The sequence below is a fragment of the Acipenser ruthenus genome, chromosome 3 (genome assembly GCF_902713425.1).
Source record: "Acipenser ruthenus chromosome 3, fAciRut3.2 maternal haplotype, whole genome shotgun sequence".
Taxonomy (NCBI): Eukaryota; Metazoa; Chordata; class Actinopteri; order Acipenseriformes; family Acipenseridae; genus Acipenser; species Acipenser ruthenus.
The window spans coordinates 6,552,177-6,579,673 of NC_081191.1; the positions used below are offsets into that span (position 1 = coordinate 6,552,177).

Sequence of the window (27,497 nt, forward strand, 5' to 3'; positions counted from 1 at the left end):
TTATAAAAATATAATTTCATTTAATAACACACTATATTTTCAAAATATACTTACATTTAATAACAAAATATTATGTTTGCTAGTTTTTGTAATGATTAAATACAACAATAAAAACGCAGCCTATACAATTCTAAAATAACGGCAAACACAAATATTGAAAAGATGAACACTTATTGGCTAATACTTGAATTAACCTGATCAAACAAAATACAAAGTTTGAATAAATCAACAGCAGAAATAAACATATATCCCTCTATATTAAAAGTAAGAATCATTTTGGCTACGTTTCTGTGTGAACTTTGATGATAAACAGGTATGTTTTGTTAAATACCGTGGTATTTTATTAAAAGCCCTGTTTATACTGATGTTTAAGACTTTTCGTGTGACGTATGACTTCTAAGAACAATCCCCATATTAGACCAAGGGGCTTCCATATTTGAAAACTGGTTTATTTTCCTTTTACCCCCTTTTTTTTATATAATAATAAGAATTGAAACTACAAGTAAGCTCATTATATAATACACGTTGTTCTGTAAGAATAGCAGCAACGTGAATCACATTACGATAGATACAAATTTAATTTCCATCTTAAGTCAACGGCATTCCTTTTTTGTTCTTATTTGCATGCTTCAAGGCAAACAATATTCTAAATCAAATTACATTACGAAAATCGGTTAATATATAGTACGTTAAATAACATGCCTCGAGACTTATATAACATAACATAATAATACAAAAATCGGGCCTATTAGATTTTTGTAAACAAACACTGGCCCAGACATTCCACAGCACAATAGAATTGACCACCTAAAGCGCGAGGCCTCCTTCGCATACTTGTGTATTATTATTATTATTATTATTTATTTCTTAGCAGACGCCCTTATCCAGGGCGGCTTACAATTGTTACAAGATAGCACATTATACAGATATCACATTATTTTTACATACAATTACCCATTTATACAGTTGGGTTTTTACTGGAGCAATCTAGGTAAAGTACCTTGCTCAAGGGTACAACAGCAGTGTCCCCCACTGGGGATTGAACCCACAACCCTCCAGTCAAGAGTCCAGAGCCCTAACCACTACTCCACACTGCTGCCCGGATACCATCATCTTTGGTCTCATCTGAGTATGCGTCTTCAAAATACATTCATACCTTGAAATAAAATAAGACATGGAAATACACATTAACATAATACATAATACATAATAAATAACACATAATACATACATGCATACACACACACACACACACACACACACACACACACACACACACACGTACATGCCTACATACATACATATATACATACATACATGCCAGCACATAATTACAGAGGAGTAAAACAACAACAACAACAAAAAAAACTACAAACATATTTTCTTCGATTGATGAAATCCGTGCTCAGTGTATTTTACCTTTTATTTGCTCTATTAAATACTGAAGATACCTAATACCATGAAAATAACACACACAGGACACGTTGAAAATGACATACAAAATCAACCAAACGAAACATCTAAATTATCCTTTAGAAAAAGAAAACTATCAAAATATAATTGGTTTTTAAAGTCACTTCATTAAAATGTGCTTTGATCCGATTGCTACATGATACTAATGCTTATGTATCGTTTTACGAAGTATTAGGAAATCAGAACAATTGGCATTTAGAAAGACTGTCACATAACTGCAAAGTTAATTATCTGTTCTTTTAAATATTATTTCCATTTAGATATTACATTTCCTACATATCACATCGATCAAACAAAACGCAAGCACGCTTATTTATGATAACAGATGTTTGTAAATGTGATCCTAAAGGTTTAAAAGTTGTAATATCATTGATATGCTGTAGTCTTCGTGTTATTCAATAGGCTGTAGCTAAGGAATATATAGTTTATAGTAGGAAAACTACAATGAACCCCTTTATGACTTTGAGACCTACCAGATTATTGATCATGACATCTGTTAAAACAATGACGCTTTCTTTCTTTCTTTCTTTCTTTCTTTCTTTCTTTCTTTCTTTCTTTCTATTGTGCTTGATCCAGTAACTGGTGAAATTCACACATTCATACTGTTAATGTAATTGTCTAGCTGCTGTTTCTGAATTGACTTAGCTGACGGCAAGTTTACTGGTTTTCTCGCTGTCTCTCCAGAGAGCAATCATTTCTAGGGAAACTTATTTCTATTGGCCAGTGCGCGATCAGCTGGTTACTTTTACTGCTGTGGCTTTTGGCGCTTAGCCATCTAGAAACAAACCAGTTGAAAGACTACTAATAGTTAAAGCCAGATGTACAAATACACAACAAATCGCAATGAGTTCGTACTTTGTGAACACTGCTTTCCCCGCTGCCCTGACCAGCAGTCAGGACTCTTTCCTCGGTCAAATCCCCGTGTACACATCTGGGTATGAAGCTTTAAGACACCTTCCAGCTTCTTATGGAACCTCCACGATCCAAGACAAGACTCATCCATCACCTTGTTTTTATCAGCAATCAAATACAGTACTTGATACACGAGTGCCCTGTGATTATGGGCCATCCTGTTTTCATCCAGAGAAGGACCCACTTACCGCCTTTCCTGCAGGCAGTGCCGGCGAGCAGAGGACACATAGCGAGTACATGCCGTTCAACGCTGAGCAACAATCCGAACCAGAGTATGCACAAAACAAAGTCTTGAAGGGTCAACCACCCGACCGGAAGTACCCGGGTTCAGCTTATCCATGGATGATGAACAACTGCAATGGTAAATATTGTATATAATTCCCAAGTGATTTACTGTATTATTATTATTATTATTATTATTATTATTATTATTATTATTATTATTATTATTATTATTATTATTATTAATGCATGTGCTATACTTTTGGAAAATTGTTTCAAATAAGCTACCGGTACAGCATCTGATATATCAATACCAAACAGGCTCTATGTAAATATATGCAACATGCAGAGTAAGGTAAAATAACGACTCGTGGACTAGGTGTGTTAAAGAAATGCCGAATTGAATTAAGTCTGACGCTTCCAGAGTTGTTTTTTTTCTAACATGTTTTGGTTATTATTGTATCCGCTGCATGAATGAGATAAATGCACTTTTTGTATTTAACTTTGATAATATAATTATTGAAATGGCTTTCATGTCATCCTATAACTAGCCGTCGTATTTGTTCTGTTTGTCTTCAGGTTCAATATATGGATCACATGGGAAACGTGGACGACAGACCTACACCAGATACCAAACTCTAGAATTGGAAAAAGAGTTTAATTTTAACAGATACTTGACCAGACGTCGTCGAATTGAAATTGCAAACGCCCTTTGTCTCACAGAAAGGCAAATTAAAATATGGTTTCAAAATCGACGCATGAAATGGAAAAAGGAAAACAAGCTGCTTGGGACCACACAGTCAAACCGTGAAGAAATAAATAAAATATCTAAAGAGTAGTGTGTGTATTTACAGCGCGGTTAATGTGTGTCAGCGTTATGTCGGCTGATTAATGGTGTTCATTTCGTGTTCCATTTATTTATTTATTTATTTATTTATTTATTTATTTGTTTGTTTGTTTACACACTATTATCAGCACTCCTGTAAAGTAATGAAAATATTGTAAATGGCAAAATCGGTTATATTAGAAGCATTTTGTTTTATGTTAATTACATTATATGTGCATTATACAGTTAGATAGATAGATAGATAGATAGATAGATAGATAGATAGATAGATAGATAGATAGATAGATAGATAGATAGATGTTCTCCAAACTGTAAATATTAAACGTCTGCGGTTCTATTATTTTGTTTATTGAAACAAACTGTTGTTGCTTACACCACACCCGTTTCAATTATTATTTCAATTTCTCTAGAAGCTATCGGTTAACATTTAAATAACAAACCAAAAATATGGACAAATATTTAGTAGCTGCTTCTGGCTACATCATTAACTGAATACATGTTATTTGGACCGCATTTCAATGTCTTTTGGTATAGGCTTAATTTATTAATAATCATAATAATAATAATAATAATAATAATAATAATAATAATAATAATGTTTGTTTGTTTTACATAACGAATATATATATATATATATATATATATATATATATATATATATATATATATATATAGCTTAGCCTTAATTGTCATCCCGAAAAAATGCTATCCCTTAAAAATGTTAAATACTATAGGTTCGCGTTCTTCTTACGATTGAGCAAAATATTAAATCATGGAGGAACAACGCATTTAAACACGTTTTTATGCAAGCTATGGCTTTTTAACATAGAGAAAACACGGGAATACATTGTAATCTAGCACGTATTTATTAAATGCAATGATAGATTATTATTTTACGGACAATATTGTTGCTAAAATAACACTATTCAATGAACGGTGTGAACATTGCCTATAACTACTGAATTTACATTTTTTTATTCTATACACCACTCGAATTATTATTATTATTATTATTATTATTATTATTATTATTATTATTATTATTATTATTATTATTATTATTATTATTGATTCGTAAACCAGTAACAAACAAAGATATGCATGTAAATCTAAAGTCTACTCTTTAAAATAGCACGAAGTTAATCTTTTTTTTTAAGCGAAAACACAAATAACGTCGTAGCCCTGCTGGAACTATAAATAAAACGTATAGTGCTGCAATGAATGCTAACCTTTATTCGACCCCAATCCCAAGTCCCTCGGTTAAACAAAACAGTGCACGTCACTCTCCAGACGGTGGCGCAAGATGATAACTCAAGCAGAAATTGAAGCAAGGGCGCCCCTCCAGTGCGCGCTCCTGAGCTTCAACATCCACCCGTCTTTCCTATTTGTGCACGAGTTTACCTCTGGAGTTCATCAAGCAGGATTTACGACTGGACAACAAAAGCACGTGATCCCAAGTCGTACCCCATATTTGGGTGCCTACGTAGGAGCGAACCGAGTACTTGTCCCAGTCATTTCCATAATTCATCATAAATTGTGCTGGGATGCTATAGACGCACAAAACGACCAAGAGCCACAAATCAAGCACAGATACACACACACACACAAACACACACACACATACACATACACACACACACACACACACACACACACACACATCTATCTATCTATCTATCTATCTATCTATCTATCTATCTATCTATCTATCTATCTATCTATCTATCTATCTATCTATATATTAAAAAAACAAACAACCAAAATAAAAAAAACAACAAATGAGCTCTTATTTCGTAAACTCATTCTGCGGTCGTTATCCTAATGGCACGGACTACCAGTTACATAATTATGGAGATCATAGCTCGGTGAACGAGCAATACAGAGATTCCGCGACCATGCATTCCAGCAGGTACGGCTACGGTTACAATGGGATGGATCTTAGCACTGGGCGCTCGACCTCGAACCACTTTGGTGCTGGTGAAAGTGCTCCCAGCTATGCATCTAGTGCAACAACAGCATCTGCAGAAACCAGGTACAACCAACCTGCAACAGCATCCCACTCGCCTCCACCTGACCCACTACCTTGTTCTACTGTTGCCAGCTCGCCTGTCAGCGAGCCTCGCCGCGCTGTAAAAAACTCCATAGCTAGCCCCACTACCTCTTCCTCCACTTCTAACAACAACAGCAGCAGCACTCACTTATGCAGAGATGGGCTTGGAAAGTCGTCTGGTACTGAGGATGACACTCCGGCAAGCAACGGCCAGATAAGTTCACAGAACGGGCAAAATGCATCGGAATCATCACAACCCCAGATATACCCGTGGATGAGAAAGCTACACACGAGTCACGGTAAAGACCTTATTGTTTGGTTTGTGTGAAGAGATGTAAAATTGTAACATAGTGTTGTGTATCATGCTGCTGCTGTTTTAACTGGAAGCGTGTAGCAGTTGGAGCAGAATAGAGCAGTAGCTCGTACCTGATCCACATGAAGATAGCAATGCATTTGGAGAAGAATACATATGTGTCTATTAAATACGTATTTTATTTGTAATATAGAATTGTTATCTATTGTACTCATTTCTATGGTTTCTCTCGAAAACGTTAATAAACGTGCCCGTAGAAAATTCGCTCTGTAAAAGAAAACTTTATTATTATTATTATTATTATTATTATTATTATTATTATTATTCAAAGATTGTTGTTATTGATCAGGAGATCACTAATTAGAAAGACGTAGTTCATCTTCAATATATGAACATAACAGGCAGAGCGATATATATATATATATATATATATATATATATATATATATATATATATATATATATATATATATATATATATATATATATATTATTATTATTATTATTATTATTATTATTATTATTATTATTATTATTATTATATTCTTTTTAAACAATCTCATTTTTGTGTAACAGACTCCATGGCCGGACCAGAAGGGAAACGAGCTCGGACCGCCTATACGAGATACCAGACCCTGGAGCTCGAGAAAGAATTCCACTTCAATCGGTACCTGACGCGGAGACGGAGGATCGAAATCGCACATGCTCTGTGCCTCTCTGAGAGACAAATTAAAATCTGGTTCCAAAATAGGAGAATGAAGTGGAAAAAAGATAATAAGCTGAAAAGCATGAGCATGGCAGCTGCAGGAGGCGTCTATCGCACTTAATTTCGAAGCACTTCACAAAGTACTGGCAATGGAAGATGGACTATTACCGTAAAATCAGTACTATAGAGACTTCCCAAACACGTGTGTACTTCTCTGAGAATAGAAGAACACAAAATAATAACACCACCTTGCTCTATTCCAGTCTTTTAAACATGTGACCTGTTTATTATCGTATAATAATGCTTGAATGAGTAGGCCTGCTTTCTGTAAATCTTTTGTCTTGAATCTGTATAGTCTTAACACAAAAAGTAGATGTTTTAACTTATTTACTGTAATGCTGAAAGAAAGCGTGTGTTACTTGAAGTAACAGTAAAATCTGTTTAGTACAATTGTTATGTGTTGCTCTCGAACTGCAAAATGGTGTGTGTGTGTGTGTGTGTGTGTGTGTGTGTGTGTGTGTGTGTGTGTGTGTGTATGTATGCTTAAATGTCTAAATAGCTTCAAGCTGTAAGAAAAAAAAGAAACTTTGGTTTCAAACTACCTATTTTCTTTGTAACCGATGCTATCGTTAATTTAAATATTGCAATACTACCTATCTTGTAACAGTGTAAATTTAGTGCGTTGTGACCACGTTAAGGAACTATGAGTCCAAAACAGTATGTCCTTGCTGTGCCTTTGTATGACTCTTTGCACGAACTCTTAAAAGCGCATCTACAGTAATGTTGTTTTTTGTTTTTGTTTTTTCTGTGAAAAAGAGTATTCAGTATAGTCCAGGCTGTCTGAACATATCGTAATAAGCTTTTGTATTTGTTTTTAAGACTGACTGGAAATTAAAAAAAACAAAACAAGCAAACAAAAAAAAAAAACGATAATAAACTTTCTATAGTAACTTGTATGCAGGCCTATTCAGATGTTTTTGTGTAGCTCTATTGGATTATTTTGTTTAAACAAGGAAAGACAATAACTGTTTGAATTTCGGTTTCCTGATCAAAGTAATTATGAGTTGATGTAACATTTTTTTGTTTAGTAATAGACACATGACTTGTAAAAAATAAACATAGCAAGGGGAGTTTTATCTGTAGACCTAAGTATTTCATGCAGATACTGCACGTTGTTGTCATTAAAAGTAGTTTAGGAACTATCGTTATGGCCTTCTGATTCCAGATAAATGTGTTTCCACCTCTCTATCCAGCAATATCGTCTTTCAGCTAAAAATCTGATTTTAAAATCAAACTTTTTAGGCACTTCAAGAACTTTCTTCAAGCGGTCATAATATACCTATCCCACTTTCATAGTTTCCTTTCATTTTTATAATAGTTAACAGGTATAAAGCACATCAGCTGTAACTGTACTTACCCATAGCTTGGCTGGTTAAAGACTCCTTGTCACTAAACAGCAATAGGGGATCTGCATCTGTACCCTAACTGGCTACATGCTGAACTCCTTTTAAAGTTTAAAGCAGTAAACTTTGTTAGCCCCAGTTCCGGCTATATGACATTTGGGTGGTAAATGAACGGGGTTTTGTCTATAAATTAGATCGTAAAATCATCCATAGCAGAGACAGATAGGCTCACTGGCTATAAACAGTCACGTGGTGCCATTAAAGTAAGTTTTATGGTTTTGGGGAGTTGACATCAACCGTATATTCCACATAACATGTAATCACACTGACGCAAGACTTCATTGGACTCTTTTGCAGGCTGTTAGTGTTTCCTGACCATAATAGCAACTCTTCTTACAGAGTGTGATATGGAGCCAGCACACACCAACGACGTGAAAAAATGGGGCCAAACAGCTCAAGGTAAGCTTGGACAAAATTGGTTTTATGAACACTTAACTTTCAGAAACTCCACCCATAGTTATCTGGATCTGTTTAATCAAAGTAGACCGGTTTTTTTGTTTTTGTTTTTGTCTTTGTTCTAAATGGCATAATCTTTGTTCAAATCTTATCAATCTGATAAATCCAAAACTTTTGCAATATGACACGTTTGTAATGTAAATGTTGATGTTGATGTGGTTGTGGATATGGGGGGGGGGGGGGGGATCATTATATTGTGATTGATCAACCAGAAAGTTTCTTCACAGATAGCACTTTTGTGTGACACTTTCTTCTTAGTGAATGTTGAGGCAATCATAGCATAGTTATCTGATAAACTGCCATATGTATGTATGAAACCTTTTTCATTCTTAAATTATGAATAACAAATTTATCAAAAATTAGGAAATTTATTTTGAGAGCTTCGTGTTATCATCATATTCAATGCAATATTTAAAGTTTGTTAGATTAAAGGTTATTTTTCATACTTGGGTTCAATGTATAAAATGTAGTTTTTATAACCAAGTATAGTTCACCGTGAAAATCTTAAGACTTTAATACAAGATTTTATCTTAATTTTGGAGTATATCATACATTATTATTATTATTATTATTATTATTATTATTATTATTATTATTATTATTATTATTATTATTATATGTTACTTGGAAGCAGCGTTCTTGATATATTACGTAAAGGATATAATGACATCATATTTTGGTCCACAACTCGTCATTGTTTAATTGCACGGTACGCAGCCATATAAGCCTACACCTCTAGGTTTGTGTTTTAACTTTGGCATGTGATTCAATTTGGCTTTAGTTAATATATAAACATCCAGTTTGCACTATTCGAGGCCCTGAACATAAAAAAGAAAACCCATGACTAGTCTATTTTGCTTTTACTGTTAAAATATTTACTTTTGTTCATTAAACTATGAAAGGCACTAGACCTGCATCTATTGCATCAAGCAATGTTGGCAAATGCGATACCGGATAGCCTGTTTATTATATAAGAATGATATATGGTGTGATTGATATAATTAAATTATTTTGTTATGTATAATGGAGAGTGCATTCTTTTCACCAAATCAGATTGATCTGCAATAAATACAGCAGCCGATTTTGTGATTGTTACCATCCCAATACGTGCACATTGTTTAGGGTTTCTAAACGGCGTATGCTTTTCAGTGGATTGTGCCACAGCATAACAAATAGCTTCCCATGCAGTTCACTGCTAGGTCAAATAAATGCAAGAAAGATCAATCTGCACACCCTCGGAGTCACCGGCAGAGCTCGCTTTAGCCCAAGTTCACAGTCAACGCGCGAGTGGAAACAATATCAGGAACACGCGTGTGTTGTTCCTTCATCTGAGCAAAGTATGAACATTTGTAAAAACGCTAGGAAATCATTAAAATGTATTTAACCATATAGAGCGGGATGGACTTGCCTTGACAGAGGCAACTGAAAAAACGTTCACCAACAGAGTACGCGGCGTCTCCTTTATGAATATTTTTCCTATCCTGATTAATACTAAATGTGGGTCTAAATATGCATCGTGCATTTTTGTATTCCATATATTGATTATATAGAACTCTTATCACGTACCTCACTGTTGAAAGCAGGTCACCAGACGAGGGTGCTCAGCGGTAAAAACGATCTATAACCTTTTAGCTGGGGGACACAAGCACATCAAAAAATGAGGGTCAAAAGTTTACGTTTTGAGCGTCTCTTAGTCATCTGCTCAGACAAGGTTTGATGCCAGTGTTATACAGAGATCTTGACTATCAACACAAAAGATAAAATAGCTGAATTAAGCATGTATCACTCTGCACTCCAGGTGAACTCAGACTTCAAGTCGACCTCAATTATATACAGGGACGGGGCATTTCTTTTCATCATCTGGACATGCTGTATATCTTCCAGAGTTATGGATTCGGGGTATTTTGCATAGCACTTGTAAACGTGCGACAGGTAGATATCAAAACAACAACACCAAAACCACCCGTATTCGTCACAGATGTAGATTTTAAGTAAACACACTAAAACATATCTCTGCTGTTAGTTGAATCAAATGATATATTTATTTCACTGACTACCGCACACTACCCAATATATACAAACATATAGACTATTCATTATTATTTCAGAAAAAAATAAACAATGCGTCATATTTTTTTTTAGTATTATTATGTATTTGACAAGTTAATAATTTAAAATACCGTAGAACCAAGGGACGATATAAATAGAATAGACTAGTTTATCAAATTCCTGTAATAATAACAGCGTTCTGATCAAAAGATCCCCCACTACATCTGTTAACATATCAAAAAAGCACACAACTCTTGTCAGTTTGGGCTTTACTAATAAATTAGGTTTATTAATTTGACATTTGGGTAAACGTCGTAGATGTGATGTCTGGCATCACACGAATCAAATTGCGTGAGTGCATTTACTTGCTATTATGATACAGGAAAGAAAACATATTGTATATTATTTAGTTTACTTATTCATATGCACAAAAAATCTTAATATGTCTCATATAATCTATAATGACTACGTTTTTTTTATTATTATTACAATTACACACCTCAGAAATGCATATTGCTATTTTAATTCGCATTACGTTGAAGATTTTTGTATCTTAAAATAATTCTATTCACAAACCTTTTTTTCGTATGATTATTATTATATGCAATGGGGTGTATCTCATCTGCGCACACTTGCTGCTGCACTGTGTTTAAACATGTGTCTACTCCAAATACTAACACGCATGTGCTGAATTCAGTGCTTTCTTATAACAAAAAACACACACTTCATGTTAAATATCTGCGAGAAATGCAGTTTTTGTTGTAGATCAGTTTTACTTAAAACTGTGTTCATTTTTGCAATGCTTTATTTTGAATAATTAATTAATTAATTAAAAAGTGGTAATGTCGAAAAGATTAGCTAATTTGTATTTGTAACAGCGTCAACTCTTTTCAGAAGTTTATATCTTCAGAAATCGCAGGAGCCAATGTCTATGAAGCCCAAGCATCTTCTACAAAAAGGCGTTTAACTTCATTTTTAAGTATTTCGTCTTCTGAATAGGACCGATGATTGGGTCTCTTTAAAAAATATAAAATACTCCACGCCAGCTCAAGCTGCGAAAAACATTCTTATTTAAATACATTATGATAAAGCCCACTCTTAACTACAGGCACGTTTGCGTTCCTCAAGTACAAATAACATGCAATGGTTATAATAATAATAATAATAATAATAATAATAATAATAATAATAATAATAATAATAATAATAATAATAATAATAAGATATATAAGGCAGATTTAATTCAAGCTTTATAAAACCATTCTTTCACATTTGTGTCTTGCTGGTTCTGTAGGGAGTTGACCTGGGTAAAGCACTCTGTTATCTATACAAAACTGCACAGACCTTTTAGAAAAGGCTAAGTCCAAGGCTGAGGTGAATTTCAGGTCACTGCGTCTAACAAATATGAAAATTTCTCCTCGTGAAAGACACGCCTTGTTATTTAACAAAGAGTGTCAATTTCCAAGATTAATAAGGAATAAAATGCACCCGGTGTCACTTTTAGGTCACTTTAAAACTTAGGGTAGCTTAGCTTTGACGAGGACGTATAGTAAAAAGTCGGATCAGAAGTATCTATATCATACTAAATGGACCTGTATGCTGTATAATTGCGGAATGTATTGGGCCCATGGAGAGTGTCCGAGGAGTCCATATTTCCACTGATGCGCTTTTCCTGGTAATTTCTTTGCTGTCTGATAATTAGAATAACATTGTGCGCTTGAGATGCCACGACATGGTGTGAAACAGTTTCTAGAACAGAGGTATGCAATTATTAAGAGTTCTGTGAAGTATGCAATTGCGGCAGTGGGGCAGGCTAAAGCCGGATTATAAAATACTGTGGTAAGAAGGCTGTGCGAGTGGCCAAAGCGTTGACTCTGTAACTCTTGGTCCAGCAATTTGGATTTAGACCTATTAAAAGTACAATAATAATAATAATAATAATAATAATAATAATAATAATAATAATAATAATAATAATAATAATAATAATAATAATAATAATAATAGTAGTAGTAGTAGTAGTAGTAGTCGGATATATATTTGGATAACCTATATTCATATGCAGCAATAACGACATGTAGTAAATTAATACATTGTGGTTCTCGGTGCTGAATAGAAATGCATTGTGATCTGGCAAGAGTTTAATCCAATTGCATTTAAAGAAACAGGTGCACGACCAAAGGCCATAATTGCGCTAATGAGAAGACTCAGATGCACTGGGAATTAGATGTAATTGACAAAACGTGAATTGAATTACACAAAAAAATACAACTACTGTATTTAAAGAAACATGTCTAGAAACATAATGATACATTCGGTATTACGTGCAGTAATCACCTTTGCAAAACTAATGTGTTTACTAATGTTGAAGCATACTGTAGACAACACCATTATGACATCTTTCTTTAAATTTCCAGTATTTGTAATCTATGCAATACTTAAAAAGAATTGCTTCGAGAGTCAATGGAAAATATCACAGTGTTTTATAGACTTAGGCCTAATATTGTTATTAAAACAACCACAATCACATTATTATTATTATTATTATTATTATTATTATTATTATTATTATTATTATTATTATTGGAACGGTTGATTGTTTAACAATTTTACAGAATATCTGACGTGTACTTTTAACTAAATATCGCTTACCTGAGAAAGATATAAACACCTGCATTTATTTTGAGATAGCCGTTAGTATTCTATAGGTATGACAGTTTGTTTTAGTCTCATAGCATCACATGTTCGCTTGAAGTCAATAATCTCTACGTTTATGACGCATACCTTTACCAATTTACGCATATCAGATTAAATGTTTTAGTAGAAATGTTTTGGGAATGTATATTGTTTTATAGACTGACGTTATTGACTAAGAAGAAAAGCAAAAATGATTTAGTGTTTTGTATTTTTTATCGAGTAGGTATCCAAAGGTTACTTCAAATATATATCGTTTACAAATCTGGATTAAAAAGCAGGAAACCTGAACCACACATATGTTATATGGTCTTGCTAAGAAATACATCCTGCAACTACATAATCATAAGTCCGTGAACATTGGGACATTATCTAACATTGCCCTTGTGTAAGACACTGCGGGTTTCTTTATCAGCTTTCAATTCGATTGACTTTTTTTTATACACGTTGCGACTATTGCTTTCAATCCATTAGACAAACACATCTTGTCCAATAACCAGTTTACCGAATACAACACAAAATACGAAATACAATACGAAATATATCCGTGATGTATTCCATTAACCTTGTTATATTTAGATTAAATATCGTCCATGATCAAACGGCACAAAGCAGTTCCGAATGTATCGGTTTATATCTACGATGTATTTTCTGTTTGTTCTTCAAAGCTAAACAAATAATCAGGATTGTATCATCGCCTGTTTTAATTTGGAGCAGTGATGCTTCTGAAATGAAAATTGAATGGTTTTGAAACATCTGACACTAAACCATATAACACAGAATTAGTGGCATGCTGTATTTGTACACATGGATAATACAGAACGTATTTAATTGTATACCTTTTTTCCATTCTCTATTTTCCATCTAATTAACAAACAAAATGTTGACCGCTTGAACATTTTTTTTTGTGTCGTCAAATCAAATTTACTATTGGTGTATCTGTTTAGAAGGTTCCGACCAGATGCGCTCTGATTGGTGGATTTCGTCACATGACTGGTTAACTGTGTACATTTGACAGGGTGTAGGAGGGTTTTGTGGGAGAGCAGAAAAACGACATCGCGAGAAAAATTAGTATTTTTGCACTTCACAAATTAATGACCATGAGTTCGTATTTGATAAACTCCAACTACACCGAGCCTAATTTCCCTTCGTGCGAAGAATATTCGCAGAACAACTATGTAACCAGACGCTCTCCTGAATATGAACACCCGAGAGATCCTGGATTCCAGCATCATGAGGCGCTCTATCAGCGACCAAACTACACGGAAGCGCCCTACGACTGCAACAATATCCATTCCAGTGAACAGGAAGGCTTGTCGCAGAGAGGTCACGTTCAATCCCAGCCTGTCCTTCAAAACCACATCGCTCGGCAGAATCCAAACGATGAAGCTGTGGCAATGACCACAGAATGCAGCCTCAGAGAGAAACATCTATCCGCGCAGAAGGGTGCTAAAGAGGCTATCGTTTACCCCTGGATGAGAAAAGTGCATGTTAAGACGGGTAAGTTGCGTCAGGGTGTAAACTGAGACGGCTGGCAGTCTTCTAATAGGAGGTGTAAACACCCTTTGTAACTGTAGACCCAGAAAATTTACGAGCACCAAACTCTTAGGTCAGTCATTAAGAACCGCCCGTACATTGTATTACCGTGTATCGTTGTCTGGGCCATGTGGCTTTGTTTATTTTAAACCCAAAATATATATTCTCCCCCTGGTACTACACCATCTGTGCCGGCTATTACTATGGTTTCCAGTGACGTCTAAATCCCCCTGTTTTAATCAATATTTGAGATTTGATCTAAACTGATTTTCCCGTTACTTTTCTTGTCTTTAGTAAATCCCAGTTATAATGGAGAGGAGCCAAAGAGGTCTCGAACGGCCTACACCAGACAACAGGTTCTTCAGCTAGAGACGGAGTTTCATTTTAACCGTTATCTCACTAGACGTCGACGTGTTGAGATAGCACACTCACTTTGCTTGGCAGAACTTCAGGTCAAGATATGGTTTCAGAATCGGAGGATGAAATGGAAGAAAGATCACAAACTGCCCAATACTAAGGTGCGCTCTTCACACTCATCTCCTGCAATTCAACAATCAAAGGTACCTTCACTGAACCAACAGGCAGCGGGTTCGGCACCGAATTCCTCCAGTTTATAGTAAAAACAGAACAGACACCAAAATAAAATGAAGTCAAATAGACTCAAATGATATTAATAATAATAGCGCTATACTATATTATCATCTGGACCAAAACTTGAGAAAACGAAGAGCAATTATTCAATTATCTGTTTACCTGTTTATCAATACCTGTTTTCTGGTGTATTTTATGAGCTCTTGTCTAGCAGGGCGTTAAGTTAAGCAGGATTGGTTTTGATACCCTCTTTATTAAAAGTTAATCAGAAGCCCCGTATGGCTGCACTTACGCTGTTCTTGTGGCGTTGAGATGGACAGGATGCTAAATACGAGTACATTTTTTGGAGGTTGCTCACGCTTGTACTTGCCACCTTAATAAAATAAAAACATATATATTGAGAAATAATTCTGAATGTAGAATTTGCTTTTTTTTTTTTTTTACTAGTTTGGAATCAGTATTAGACAATATAAAGTTGTGATGTAATACTTGTTCCTGTATGATATTGTATACAGTTCAAAATTTGTGTGTATGTGTGTGTGTGTGTCTGTGTGTTGTTTTTTATGTACAATTGAATGATTTATTTGTCGTTATCATGTGTTGATGTAGAAAAATACAATGTAAAAAACAAAGAACTTTAAATAAAAATGTATGTCAAGAACTATATCCGTATGCTGAGACCTGTATATAAAAAAAACCCCGCTTATTTGTTGACTGGCTTACGGTTTTAAAATCAGTGCTTGTTCATAATCCAGAAATGTACATTTCTATAAAGAATTGTATGTTGTTCCGGGTTTGCTGTGTGTTTGCTCTTTTGGTTTGGAACAAAGACTAAGAAGGAGTAAAAGAGACAGGTAATCTTTTTTGTTGGTTTTGTTTCACACAGTTTCTACGTCACCAGCTTGTAAATAATATATATTATCTAGTAACATATATCTCCCCAAAATTCTAGAAATCAGGTGCAAAAGTTGTTTATAATATCTGTATTATTGGTTTAATAATATTACATTTATTATATACAGTCAATAAAAAAAAAACAGAATAAATAATATATTTTTGTAAAAACTAGTGTAAATGATTCCTGGTTTTTCTTGGAATAAACTGAATTTGTTTTGTTAGGCAGAAAAAACCCCTGCATAATGAACAATGTTACACCTCTAACGAACTTCCGTAAGATGAGGCTGTTCAATATTTTAATTGGTTTATGCTGTTTTGTAGATATTTCTAGTAGGACTATGCAACCTTGGTATTTCACATACTTTCACACTTAATTTTATTTATGCCAGGTTATCACAAGCAACATGCCTTGTCACTTATGCAGTAGAATATAATAAGAGTGCTTAAGTATGTATGTTTTCTTTCATTATTTTGAATCAACCTACTGAAGAATAAGCAAAGTATTTGGGTAACAAATAGGCAAGTAAACCAGCATGCAACAGTATGCATTTCTAGGCTCTGGCAAATTGTTTCATTTTAACTGCAGGCTAATATGTGTATTAAAAAAATAAATAGAAAACCAAAAGCACAGATGTATACATGGTATTAATCTAAAATAAATACCATTAGATCGTGTACGATCAAGTGTTACATAAAACAAAATGCAATTCTTTCAATGGGCCAGTTTCTTTACCGGTTTACGCAAGCGTAAAACGGTAAAGTTAATTTATTTTATAGGAATCATTGATTAATCAACATTCCATAACGAGGTCTTTATAATTAGTAAGCACTAAAAAGCGCTCAGAAAAAGAAAAAAAATGCAGAGAAAAGTAAATCTCAAGGGTGAAAAAGGATAAGAGAGCATTACTTTAATGTATACACGTAATTCTTATTCATTTTGTGCTATAGTTATAGTGGTACTGTTAATAAAAAAGGAGAATTGACAATGTGTTTAAATTCATATACAACAGCAATTTTGACTCGTTTGTGACGTTCTGCTTTTAAAAACTATTTTGAGACTTAGTTGGGCTTGAGGGGGTGTTTAAATATCAGTTGATGTGTTCAGAAGTTGTAAAAATATACCTCTTTTGTTTGAGAGGTCGGTATTGTCAGCTAAAGGCTGGAACAGCAGAGGAGTTCACCAAGAGGACACATTTTCCATCAAACGGACTCGTTTTGTGTTGCAGACTGACCGCTGAAATCTTCAAATCAATGACCCTTCAGCACAGATAATGTCCAAGACTCCCCGTTAGTTTACAAATAATAACATCAGGGTCATATAACTCAACATGCTGATTAATGTATACAGACTTTAGTAATCATGAATGTATTTTACAATTATATATATATATATATATATATATATATATATATATATATATATATATATATATATATATATATATATATATATATATATATTTGTTCATTAACAATTTGTGTATAATATGAATAACCGAAGTTAGTGAAAGTAATGATTATAGTAACAGGTATAGGGAAAGAGCATGAAAGATTCATCTCCGAGTTCGTAATAAATACAGTGGAGCAACATCGAGAAATGGAGTCGAGCAAAGCAATGCGGGCTTGCTTGTGCTTGTGGTGCAGTTTAGTGTTATCAGTTATTGATAACACTCACACAAAGCTCATAGTATGTCAACACTAATAATGATTTAATTGAAGTAGCAAACAAAACTTCACTACCGCAAAGGGTCACGCGAGTCGCCTCTTGTCAAGGTATTAAAATTGTAATCTCCCTGGTCACGTGACTCGTTAAATAATAAATGCAGCGGGTCAGAAATCGAATGCAGTCGCTATTGGCATCTGACGGGGTCTTCTCTGAAGTGAATATCCACGTTTCCTTTCTAAAATTAAGACAGTTTATTGATTATACCCTGTGTAAAGGCTTCTACACACGGGACGCGGTGCGACAAGCAAATATGTGATATTATGTATTTTTGATAGGAGCAGTTCACCCTGCCTGCGATTTTGTCGCGCGGCAACTAGGGAACTGACCAATGAGGAACAACTTCCCTTGCGCGCCTTCAGTAAACAAGATAATTCTTGCAGTATCAAATTACCTAGTAGGCTATGTATTTTACATATATTAGCTGTGTAACGGGACTATCATACGTGTGTTTTTTTCCAGCTGATGATACAATCAGAAGAGAGTCTGGTGTGACAGGTAGTATTGCAGCGAAAGTACCATTTTATTAGGATCTCCTATTATTATTGTTTGTTTTATGACTAATTAGTACAAACACAAACTCAGACGATGAAAATCCACTTCACTGTGTGTATGTCTGGATACCACAGCTGCAGCTCTGCTTTATTCGATTTAGTGTCTTGAATAAATCACCGTTTCATAGGCGTCCCACCCAGTGAAAGCCAGGCAACAACCATTTGGAAATGAAGCGCGTGCACTTACCTTGCCAACCTGATCTCACAGCAAAAACGTTATCATGGTAACGTTTTCACTAGGCTCTGAAACGTTACCTACCTAACGTATTTCAGGGTTTTTGCTGCATCAACTACAATGCTTTGCAGGTGAAATTGTGATGCCTTAAAAACATAAGAAAATTTACAAACGAAAGGAGGCCATTCGGCCCATCTTGCTCGTTTGGTTGTTAGGAGCTTATTGATCCCAGAATCTCATCAAGCAGCTTCTTGAATGATCCCAGAGTGTCAGCTTCAACAACATTACTGGGGAGTTGGTTCCAGACCCTCACAATTCTCTGTGTAAAAAAGTGCCTCCTATTTTCTGTTCTGAATGCTCCTTTATCTAATCTCCATGTGTGACCCCTGATCTTTGTTTCTTTTTTCAGGTCGAAAAAGTCCCCTGGGTCGACATTGTCTATACCTTTTAGGATTTTGAATGCTTGAATCAGATCACCGCATAGTCTTCTTTGTTCAAGACTGAATAGATTCAATTCTTTTAGCCTGTCTGCATAGGACATGTCTTTTAAACCCGGGATAATTCTGGTCGCTCTTCTTTGCACTCTTTCTAGAGCAGCAATATCCTTTTTGTAACGAGGTGACCAGAACGTTTCAAAACGTATATTCCAATTGTTGCATTTATACCTCGATGTTTTCAGAACGTGCCAATGAAAATATAAATACGGGTAAAAACAAAACAGTACTTGGTTCAACAGAGTCAGTCAGCAGCTTAAAAACAAATACGCTAAATGAATAAAAAAAATATGGGTAACAACAAAACAGTATTCGGTTCAACAGAGACAGTCAGTAGCTCAAACACATTTAAGCTAAGTGCTCCGTTTTTCTGTGTAGTTTGAAATTTGAATGTGCCGCCAGCTGCTTGCTCTGCGGCGCTCAGCCAATATGCAGGGGCGGGACCCCATAACCCAAATATCCCTCAATCCCACATATCCCACAATTCTTTTCATCGGTATAAATGCAACAATTAGAATATACGTTTTGAAAACATCAAGGTGTAAATGCAACAGTTTGAATATACGTTTTAAAAACATATTTCACCGGCAAAGCATTGTGGTTGATGTTGCTGTGAGATCAGGTTGTGCCTTGCACATTCCATGCTTTATCAGTGTGGAATTAAAACTGGAATGCCCGGTAAAGTAAAGCATACTTTGCAGCAGTTCTAGTACTTCTGTGCGCTACTGTAGGAAGAGCTCCATTCGGTTTCTAAAAGGCATGCCAGTAAATGACAAATATATAGGTTTAGTATACTACATAAGTCTTCCTAAATTGGCATTTAGATAACACGGGGATTATTTACATCTAACAAAAAAAAAAAAGAAAAGATTGTCTATGTGAAATGCATTGAAACGTGGGATCAAATTGCGTATTTTATCATTAAAAACAACAGTGAAGAAATCATCAATGTAGAAAAACAAAACAACAACCAGGCCATTTTACTGATAAAATGATCTTGCACAACAGCTTAAAAAAGAAACTGCTTCTTCATCTAGAAGGGTTTACATATTATTACACACCAAAGAAACTATATACCTCTTAAACATAATAAACCAAACATAAACACTTTCTAATCGGACTGCTAGTGCTTTTCTTTTAATGTCTATATAGGAAGCACAATATTACAAAACAATTGAAATATCTTAAGTCAGCTCCAAATGTTCTCAACATAGGCAGAAGTAAGAATTATACGGGCTAATGAAATGTGTGGACCCGCATGACATAAGCTAAGAATGTTATTTGCATTGGATGAAAGGCTGAACCAAATGACGCCTCTCATTGTTATAAAACGGTTTGAAATGATTATGAGAAAGTACACGAAATGTTCTTAAGCATGTATATATATTATATTCTTTTTTTAACCATCATTTTATTGCATTGTTATCGTGGAATATCGTGCTACATATACGGAATACAAATATAAAATGTGTGTGTGTGTGTGTGTGTGTGTGTGTGTGTGTGTGTGTGTGTGTGTGTGTGTTTATATTAATTTTTATATAATTAAACGTGAATTATCAGAATTAGTCACTGTGTCTGTAGCCCACATTTGCTTGTATTGAAAAAAAATACAATATTTCAAATAAATCAACAGCAGTTTTTGTATTTAATATCATTGAGGATGTATTAATTATTTATTATAGTATCTACCGTTATAACTCAGTACAGTGATGTTAGAAGGTTGAAGGAGGCATTGTGGATCTATTACCTTCCCTCAAGAAGGCATCATACATTGGTGGTCCTTTCTGTTCAAGGCGGTTTACATTATCGGTTGGTAATCGAGGGTTTTAACCTCCTGAAATGGCATTATGTTAACAGATTGACCTATATAAAGCAGTTTCCTTTGCCATTCTGGTAATGTCTAGTTTTAATGTTTTTCAACTGCAGCGCATTGAAACAGAAGTGAAAAATGTTCCTTTCAATGCTCTTTCAAAATGCAGTCGCATAATTGCACATGAACTTATAACAGTTGCACATCAATATACTAAAAATCGTAGGTGTTTGAACTCAAACTCCTTTAGCCTTGATTTATTTTTAAAAAATGCATGTGTAATCTTAACTTCAGTATTTTGTCAATATTGCGATTTTGTCGATATTCAGAATTATGTCAATAGTGTGAATTGCCGTATTACAGATGATTCAGGGATGGTACAGTGCATACAACGCTGCCCACCCCGTGTATTACTTACAAGACAAAAATATGACAAAGGTGTTTACTATGCGCAACAGAGTACATAGAAGAAACTAGGGACAAAATAATTCCAATCAAATGTATACAACCGATTTTAATTCCATTTTTATATCTGGTAGTTTTGATTTTCCAGAATAATCCAATGTCCATCAAGCCAAAATCCTTTACGTAAAATTCCCAGGACCTGGATAATAGAATTCTCTTTCGCTTCCATTCTGAATGTGGTACAAGCCATGTTGTACCTACAGAAGTAACAGTCCTTCGTTATCCAAAAAAAGAAAAGAATACATGTTCCTCTTTCGTGATATTGGTTCCAGAATCCGAACTCTGTAAAACAAAGGGGTTGTAAGTTGTGTCCCCAGTAAAGTATTTTGAACTTCCTCGCGTGTAAAAAGTCGCCCATTAAAGTTTAGCGTACTTGGACGTCGGCTAGTTTGAAGAGGCGAGTGCCTGCTGCACATTAGTGTGTTTAAACTATGAAGCAGTCTGTGTCCTGTGCTAATGATTTATTGTCCTGAACACTCGAGGGTTGCACATTCCAAAAGCCGCCTTCTCACTACGGACTCCGAAGTATTCACTACGTTTTATGAAGAATAGCTTTGAATGTTTTTAAACAGTGTTATTAAATACCTATTGAAAATGAAACAACCAGAAGGGAATTTGCAGAAAGTTTGAGCCATAACCTTAGGCGCCCCACGCTGGCAGCAGACTACATTGCAAAGCACTCATTTAAGTTGATAGTGACTAACTTGTCCATATAATTACCAACTCATTGTGTAAATGACCCAGGTAAGTATATATATATATATATATATATATATATATATATATATATATATATATATATATATATATATATATATATATATATATATATATATATATATAAAATAATAATAATAAAAAAAGCGTTTATTCTTTGTGTAAAAACAAGAATCATTAACTACCACGGGATGAGAATAAAATATCAAGAACGTAAATAAATTACTTAAAATCAAATGTATTATATCATAAGCTATGGAAAACACAGCCTAGAGTATAGCTTGTGTGTACATATTCGCTTTTTTATTAAGTTTTTACACTTTTCCGTGATTTCCAAGAAGAAAGGTCTATACGAGTCTCATTACCAAATGACGTGTTTGCTTATTATATATTCAGAATACCAATAAAGATACTCAAATCCAGATCATTGCGCTAATTTCAGGTCTGTAGGCCACCATCATGCCTTTTTTTAATAGGAACCTATAATTTTGAGCATCACTCAACTAGTAGTAGGAAATGCGTAACAGCAGGTTGAGCAAGAGGGTCCCCCCAGACTCTGAACAGCCCCCTCAGATTTACCACATTACATTCAAGCACATTCTTCACACTGTGTTACAGCGACAAAAATCAACTAGCCATTGAGGAGAATATTTTGCGTTTTGGCAGGTAATTATTAGACGCTTTATTTTATTTGACTGTGTAGGTGTTGAGCACGCCTAGTACAACACTATAATGAGGCGACGGCAATACAGAGGGGTAATCAGGCTACCCATTAGGGGGTTTCCTTATGGGAATGCCCTTACGCATAAAATGTTAGGTTTCATTGCTTGCTGTGTTGTGAAACATCAAATAGCTATGTTCGGTCCAGTACTTAGATTCCTAGAACAATCACATACAAATTTAAAAAACGAGCGTTAATTAAATATCTGTATACTTCAATATCTAACACTTACCTTAAAATGTAATTTTATTTGCAGAAAAGACCCTGAACATGCAGGGTTCATGACTTGCTTTCAAATAAAGCCCTTGCAGTTTTGAGTGTAAACTTTGAAAAACGTAAAACATTAAGCCTCAATGAATACTTCCTTTAATGATTCACAGAATCAGATAAAAGGACTTAACTTGACGTATGACCACGTGAGCGCATAATACAGCGCATTATTGTGGCATTTGGAGCGGAGACCCGGGCTAGCTTCGGCTGTGATTGCGCTCTTCCACTTTCTGTTAAGAGTCAGGACATTATATAGTTTACTTCAAGAGGGCTTATTTCTGGATGTCGTTTGCTGCTCTCACGGATTGATGTATTTTTTTCGGAACAGAGGGAAAAAAGAACCCCTGCTTCAAGGAGGATGGATTTTATTTTGAGGTATTTCCGTTGATTGTTCATTAATGTGGTGAGTTATTGCTGATCAAGGCAAAGGTCAGTGGAAAAGGCTTAGGGGTGTCAGAAAAATGGCAGAGACCCCCAGAGTTTCATTTTACAACCATTTATTGTGCTTACTGAAGCAGGATTTGTGAACATTATTGTTATATATTTTGGAATCGGGAAACGTCGGCTTTTTATAATATAAAATCGCTGCTATATAATATCCTTCCATTGTTAGCCATCACCCTGTGGGATCGGTATAGCCAGGTCGCCCTCGCTCTATGTTAAATACATTACATTTTGGGATTAATGATGCTTTTGATAACTGTTTTGTATGAAAATAATTCGATAAATATACACGTCGACTTATTATTTAAGACTTGATCTCTTATGTTAGCCAACCCAATGTATATAGCATATGGTACCGATGTACAAATCGAAGGGTTTAAAGAAAGGAAACAGCGAAACGAAATGCAACCAAAGAAGTGTTTTCTGAAGAAAACACCACTTAAATGTGTGCCTTTCAACAGCAACCAGTTATTATCAGTGAGCAGTTGTGTGTTGCGTTGCATTTTTTTTTTTTATTATTATCGTGTAGGTTAATAGTGCCCCAATCATAAAACACAGCCTGTATATATATATATATATATATATATATATATATATATATATATATATATATATATATATATATATAAACTACTGTGTTTAAATATTATTTGCTTAAAATAAAGACAAGCCGCTTACACTGTAAAAAAAATAAACAAAACAAAACAGAGTCTTCCCTTTGTGATATCAGGATACAAATGTTCTATAAAATTGTATCCAGGATTGAGTTCAGCTCTAGAAAGGTCAGAGCGTTGAGATTTGATTTATGTTTCAGTGAGCTGGGACAGCCGCGCCTGGGCAAGCTGCCTTAACGAATTCTTTACTGCTTTCGGTGTACAAATTACATGTGGATAGGTTTTGTAAACTTCGGGTATTATTATTATTATTATTATTATTATTATTATTATTATTATTATTATTATTATTATTATTATTATTATTATCGAGAGGTAGTCCATTAAAAAAATGTAGTGCAATGGACAGTAGTTCGTTTATAGTAAACGATAGCCTTTGTGTGTGTCACGAGGAAAGAACACAAAGAAATAGAATACCGGCACTTGTTAAATCCTAAATATTTGTTACAAGCAATGCATAATCTGTACATGTCTAACGCTGTTCGATAATGTTGTTTTCTAACGGATTACCTTGTTTCATGTATGCATGTCTAGCCAACACGGGTAGATATTATTTCATCCTGTTTCAAGGTGTTTTTTTTGTTTGCTTTTTAGTTTCATTCTAGCACAGCTTTTCGTGATCAAATATCATCCACTCAAGCCCTAATAATGAAATAGGATAAATGCGAACAGGTTTATAAATGTGGCACAGTTTGCATTGAGGAATAAATCATTTTTCAACCAAAAATCATAACAGTGTCAAAGCAGTAGTTCTTAAAATTATTTATTTCACAGTTATCTTCAGGAATACAAACATACGCGACATTAATACATTGTATTGTTTCAAAAAAACAGCAGCGTATCAACAGCAACCAAAACAGTGTATCATATTGTGCAGCTAAGTATTGCTTCGTGGTTCTTGGATTAACACGAGCTTCTTTCATGGAAATTAGATTGAAGTATCTGCGTTTAAAAACGTTATTTATAACAATACTGTGTTCACTTGCATTTACCCCGTTGTATTGCAATGTTATTTCCTCTAACAGATTATATCTGGAATCGAGATCCCCCGACGCGCGGGCTCTTCAGAGAGACTGAGTCACAACTAGGTAAGTGTTTTATTGGATAGAATAGCTATTTTTCGGAAGAGATGACGAACTATATATACATATATTTCTGCTAGCTATTAAAACATTCACAAAACATTAACGGTTTCTATAAAGAATACATATGTTTTCATTATTAAAGAATGTTTAACACGGACAATAATTTAAAAACAACACCATCAAAAACACTGTTGTCATTTGTTCACTTTTGCATATCTTTGTAGTGTAAGTTATCACTTAAAACGAGTATAGTCACACCTCGAAAATAAGCAATCTCGTGTCACCTTTTAATTCGCCTTCTCTTCCGAAAATTAGCAACTTGGTGTATAAAAACACCATTCGGCTCCTGCACTGTGAGCAATGTGCCTGTTTTATTGAGTTAAATCTAAACAAGCTTTTGATCCTTAAATTGCATCAGATACAGAGCTTTCTCGGCTAATTTCTCGGCCAACCGCAGAAGGAACTGCCCGAAATTAACTAAGCGTCTGCTGACGTTGGTTTCGTAGCAGTAATGTATAGCAGTAAGGAAGATACAACAAAATAATAATACAAATACTGAATCAGCACTTTCAAAAAACGAAGGAGTTGATTATTGACCAAGGGGGTCTTTCTTTAATGCTAAAATGCATACGGTGGATTTTTGCCCCTTTCTCCCCACCTACGCTGTCCGGCTTTGCTCTTTTTTGTTGTTGTTCTATAATGTGCCTCAGAACCAAAGCATTGCCAGTGGTACTGTTTTAATGTTCTGTTTACAGCCTTTATGCGTGAAGTCATAAATCTTACGTTGCTGCAAATGAGAAAAAAAAGCATTGGTATGCAGAAGAGACGCTGGCTCATATCTGTTTTATTGCTCGCCTTCTGCTTTTGTTTTGTGGTGCAACTTTTCTCTCAAGCCCCTTCGCACTCAATCGGTAGCTTTGACACCTCAATTATGGGAACATCTTCGTTTAGTCAATCTTCTACGATTCCTGTTCGCTTCAAAGTATTGCATATATATATATATATATATATATATATATATATATATATATATATATATATATATATGTGTGTGTGTGTGTGTGTGTGTGTGTGTGTGTAGGGAAAAAATACACCTATATTACAATAATGCAAAAGACAATTCTTAAATGGACGACTGCACAAAATCATTTGGCACATCATGGAAATATTTTCCAGCCCGTTGATTTTGAGTTTATACTTTCTGCCATACAATAAATCAATCTGTGAGTATTTGATTTCATTGTGCAAAATGCAATAAACATTTTAACGAGAACACTGTGCATTCTATTTAATGTGTGACTGTAATTAAATACCCACGTTATTTAAGAAGCTTATTTTGCAGCACAGAGATTTAATAGAACGAGCCCTTGCGTCTAAAGTAGTGGTTCATTAGCATAATTTTTCTTGATCCACAGTGACGCTCTGTTTGGGGGGGGGGGGGGGGGGGGGAGTTCACACAGTGATCTGCACAGGACTTCTTGACTGAGACTATCTTTAAAACAGGCGCTGCTACATTAAATATTCATACGAAACATACCCATGTCTTTGGCATTAGATAAGTGCTGTCCTGGGAGCTGATAGCGCGTATCTCCCTGACCAGGTCACACCAAAATAATCTTAGGGCTGTCGTTCCAAATCGAGAAAAAAAAAAAAAAAAAGATTTCTTCGGTTTCTTTAGCAGCTCTGCAACCATCTTGCCGTGCTCTTTTGTCAAGGACTCACGCGTTATCTGTTGCAACTCTCAGCAAAAGTTTTCCGGAACTCCTGGTTTATCGATTTTGTTGCTGAATGAAAAAATATTATGTCGTGTTCTGCATTTGTCGTCAGAGGCTAAGGTAAGCTGCACAGAAATAGGCTATCAGTTGTATATGGCGGAGTTTATGTCCCAGTGATTTATGACCATATGACTTAAATCTCGGTTCAAGAAGAGTTCACAAGCTCGCTTCCTTTCATACCGGGACTGATACCCGTAGGCTTTTTCTTTTCGTTTCTCAACTTCTTCTGTGTCTCATGGAAGCTAAAGGGTGGGGGGGGGGGGGGGGGGGGGGGTCTTGTTTTCCACAATATTGCAACATTACAGACTACAATTTAGGGTCGTATGCATGCACACCCATTAACCCATGTAAACTATAGACTACAGGATATATATATATATA

The 27,497-nt window shown here is 34.9% G+C and overlaps 4 protein-coding genes and 1 long non-coding RNA gene across 11 annotated transcripts in view; 4 read left to right on the plus strand and 1 right to left on the minus strand.

Moving 5' to 3' along the window:
• LOC131709171 (uncharacterized) lies at nucleotides 1-8,294 on the minus strand. The gene is made up of 2 exons (XR_009311421.1): nucleotides 7,941-8,294; nucleotides 1-1,156 (listed from the first exon to the last, which is right to left on the minus strand). It is a non-coding gene; the product is annotated as an uncharacterized LOC131709171 (long non-coding RNA).
• LOC117394360 (homeobox protein Hox-A6-like) lies at nucleotides 2,023-3,984 on the plus strand. The gene is made up of 2 exons (XM_033992546.3): nucleotides 2,023-2,746; nucleotides 3,187-3,984. Exons 1-2 carry the CDS (start codon nucleotides 2,317-2,319, stop codon nucleotides 3,444-3,446), a joined length of 690 nt encoding a protein of 229 aa, XP_033848437.2. The 5' UTR covers nucleotides 2,023-2,316; the 3' UTR covers nucleotides 3,447-3,984.
• On the plus strand, nucleotides 4,154-7,432 carry LOC117394358 (homeobox protein Hox-A5-like). Its single transcript, XM_033992545.3, has 2 exons — nucleotides 4,154-5,803; nucleotides 6,394-7,432. The coding sequence occupies exons 1-2, from the start codon at nucleotides 5,233-5,235 to the stop codon at nucleotides 6,642-6,644; spliced, it is 822 nt and encodes a 273-aa protein (XP_033848436.2). The 5' UTR covers nucleotides 4,154-5,232; the 3' UTR covers nucleotides 6,645-7,432.
• LOC117394355 (homeobox protein Hox-A3-like) overlaps nucleotides 8,286-27,497 on the plus strand; it is a 25,161-nt gene continuing 5,949 nt past the window's right edge. Inside the window, exons 1-3 of one of the 7 annotated variants that reach the window (XM_059011257.1) lie at nucleotides 22,544-22,813; nucleotides 23,467-23,541; nucleotides 25,282-25,344. The gene's annotated coding sequence lies outside the window, so the exon portion shown is untranslated. Of the gene's footprint in view, nucleotides 8,386-22,543; nucleotides 22,814-23,375; nucleotides 23,542-25,281; nucleotides 25,345-26,806; nucleotides 27,177-27,497 lie in introns of those variants that run through there. The other 6 variants (XM_033992539.3, XM_033992540.3, XM_033992537.3 and 3 more) reach the window with 6 other exon arrangements.
• Nucleotides 13,063-16,291, plus strand: LOC117394361 (homeobox protein Hox-A4-like). The gene is made up of 2 exons (XM_033992548.3): nucleotides 13,063-14,685; nucleotides 15,016-16,291. Exons 1-2 carry the CDS (start codon nucleotides 14,280-14,282, stop codon nucleotides 15,336-15,338), a joined length of 729 nt encoding a protein of 242 aa, XP_033848439.2. The 5' UTR covers nucleotides 13,063-14,279; the 3' UTR covers nucleotides 15,339-16,291.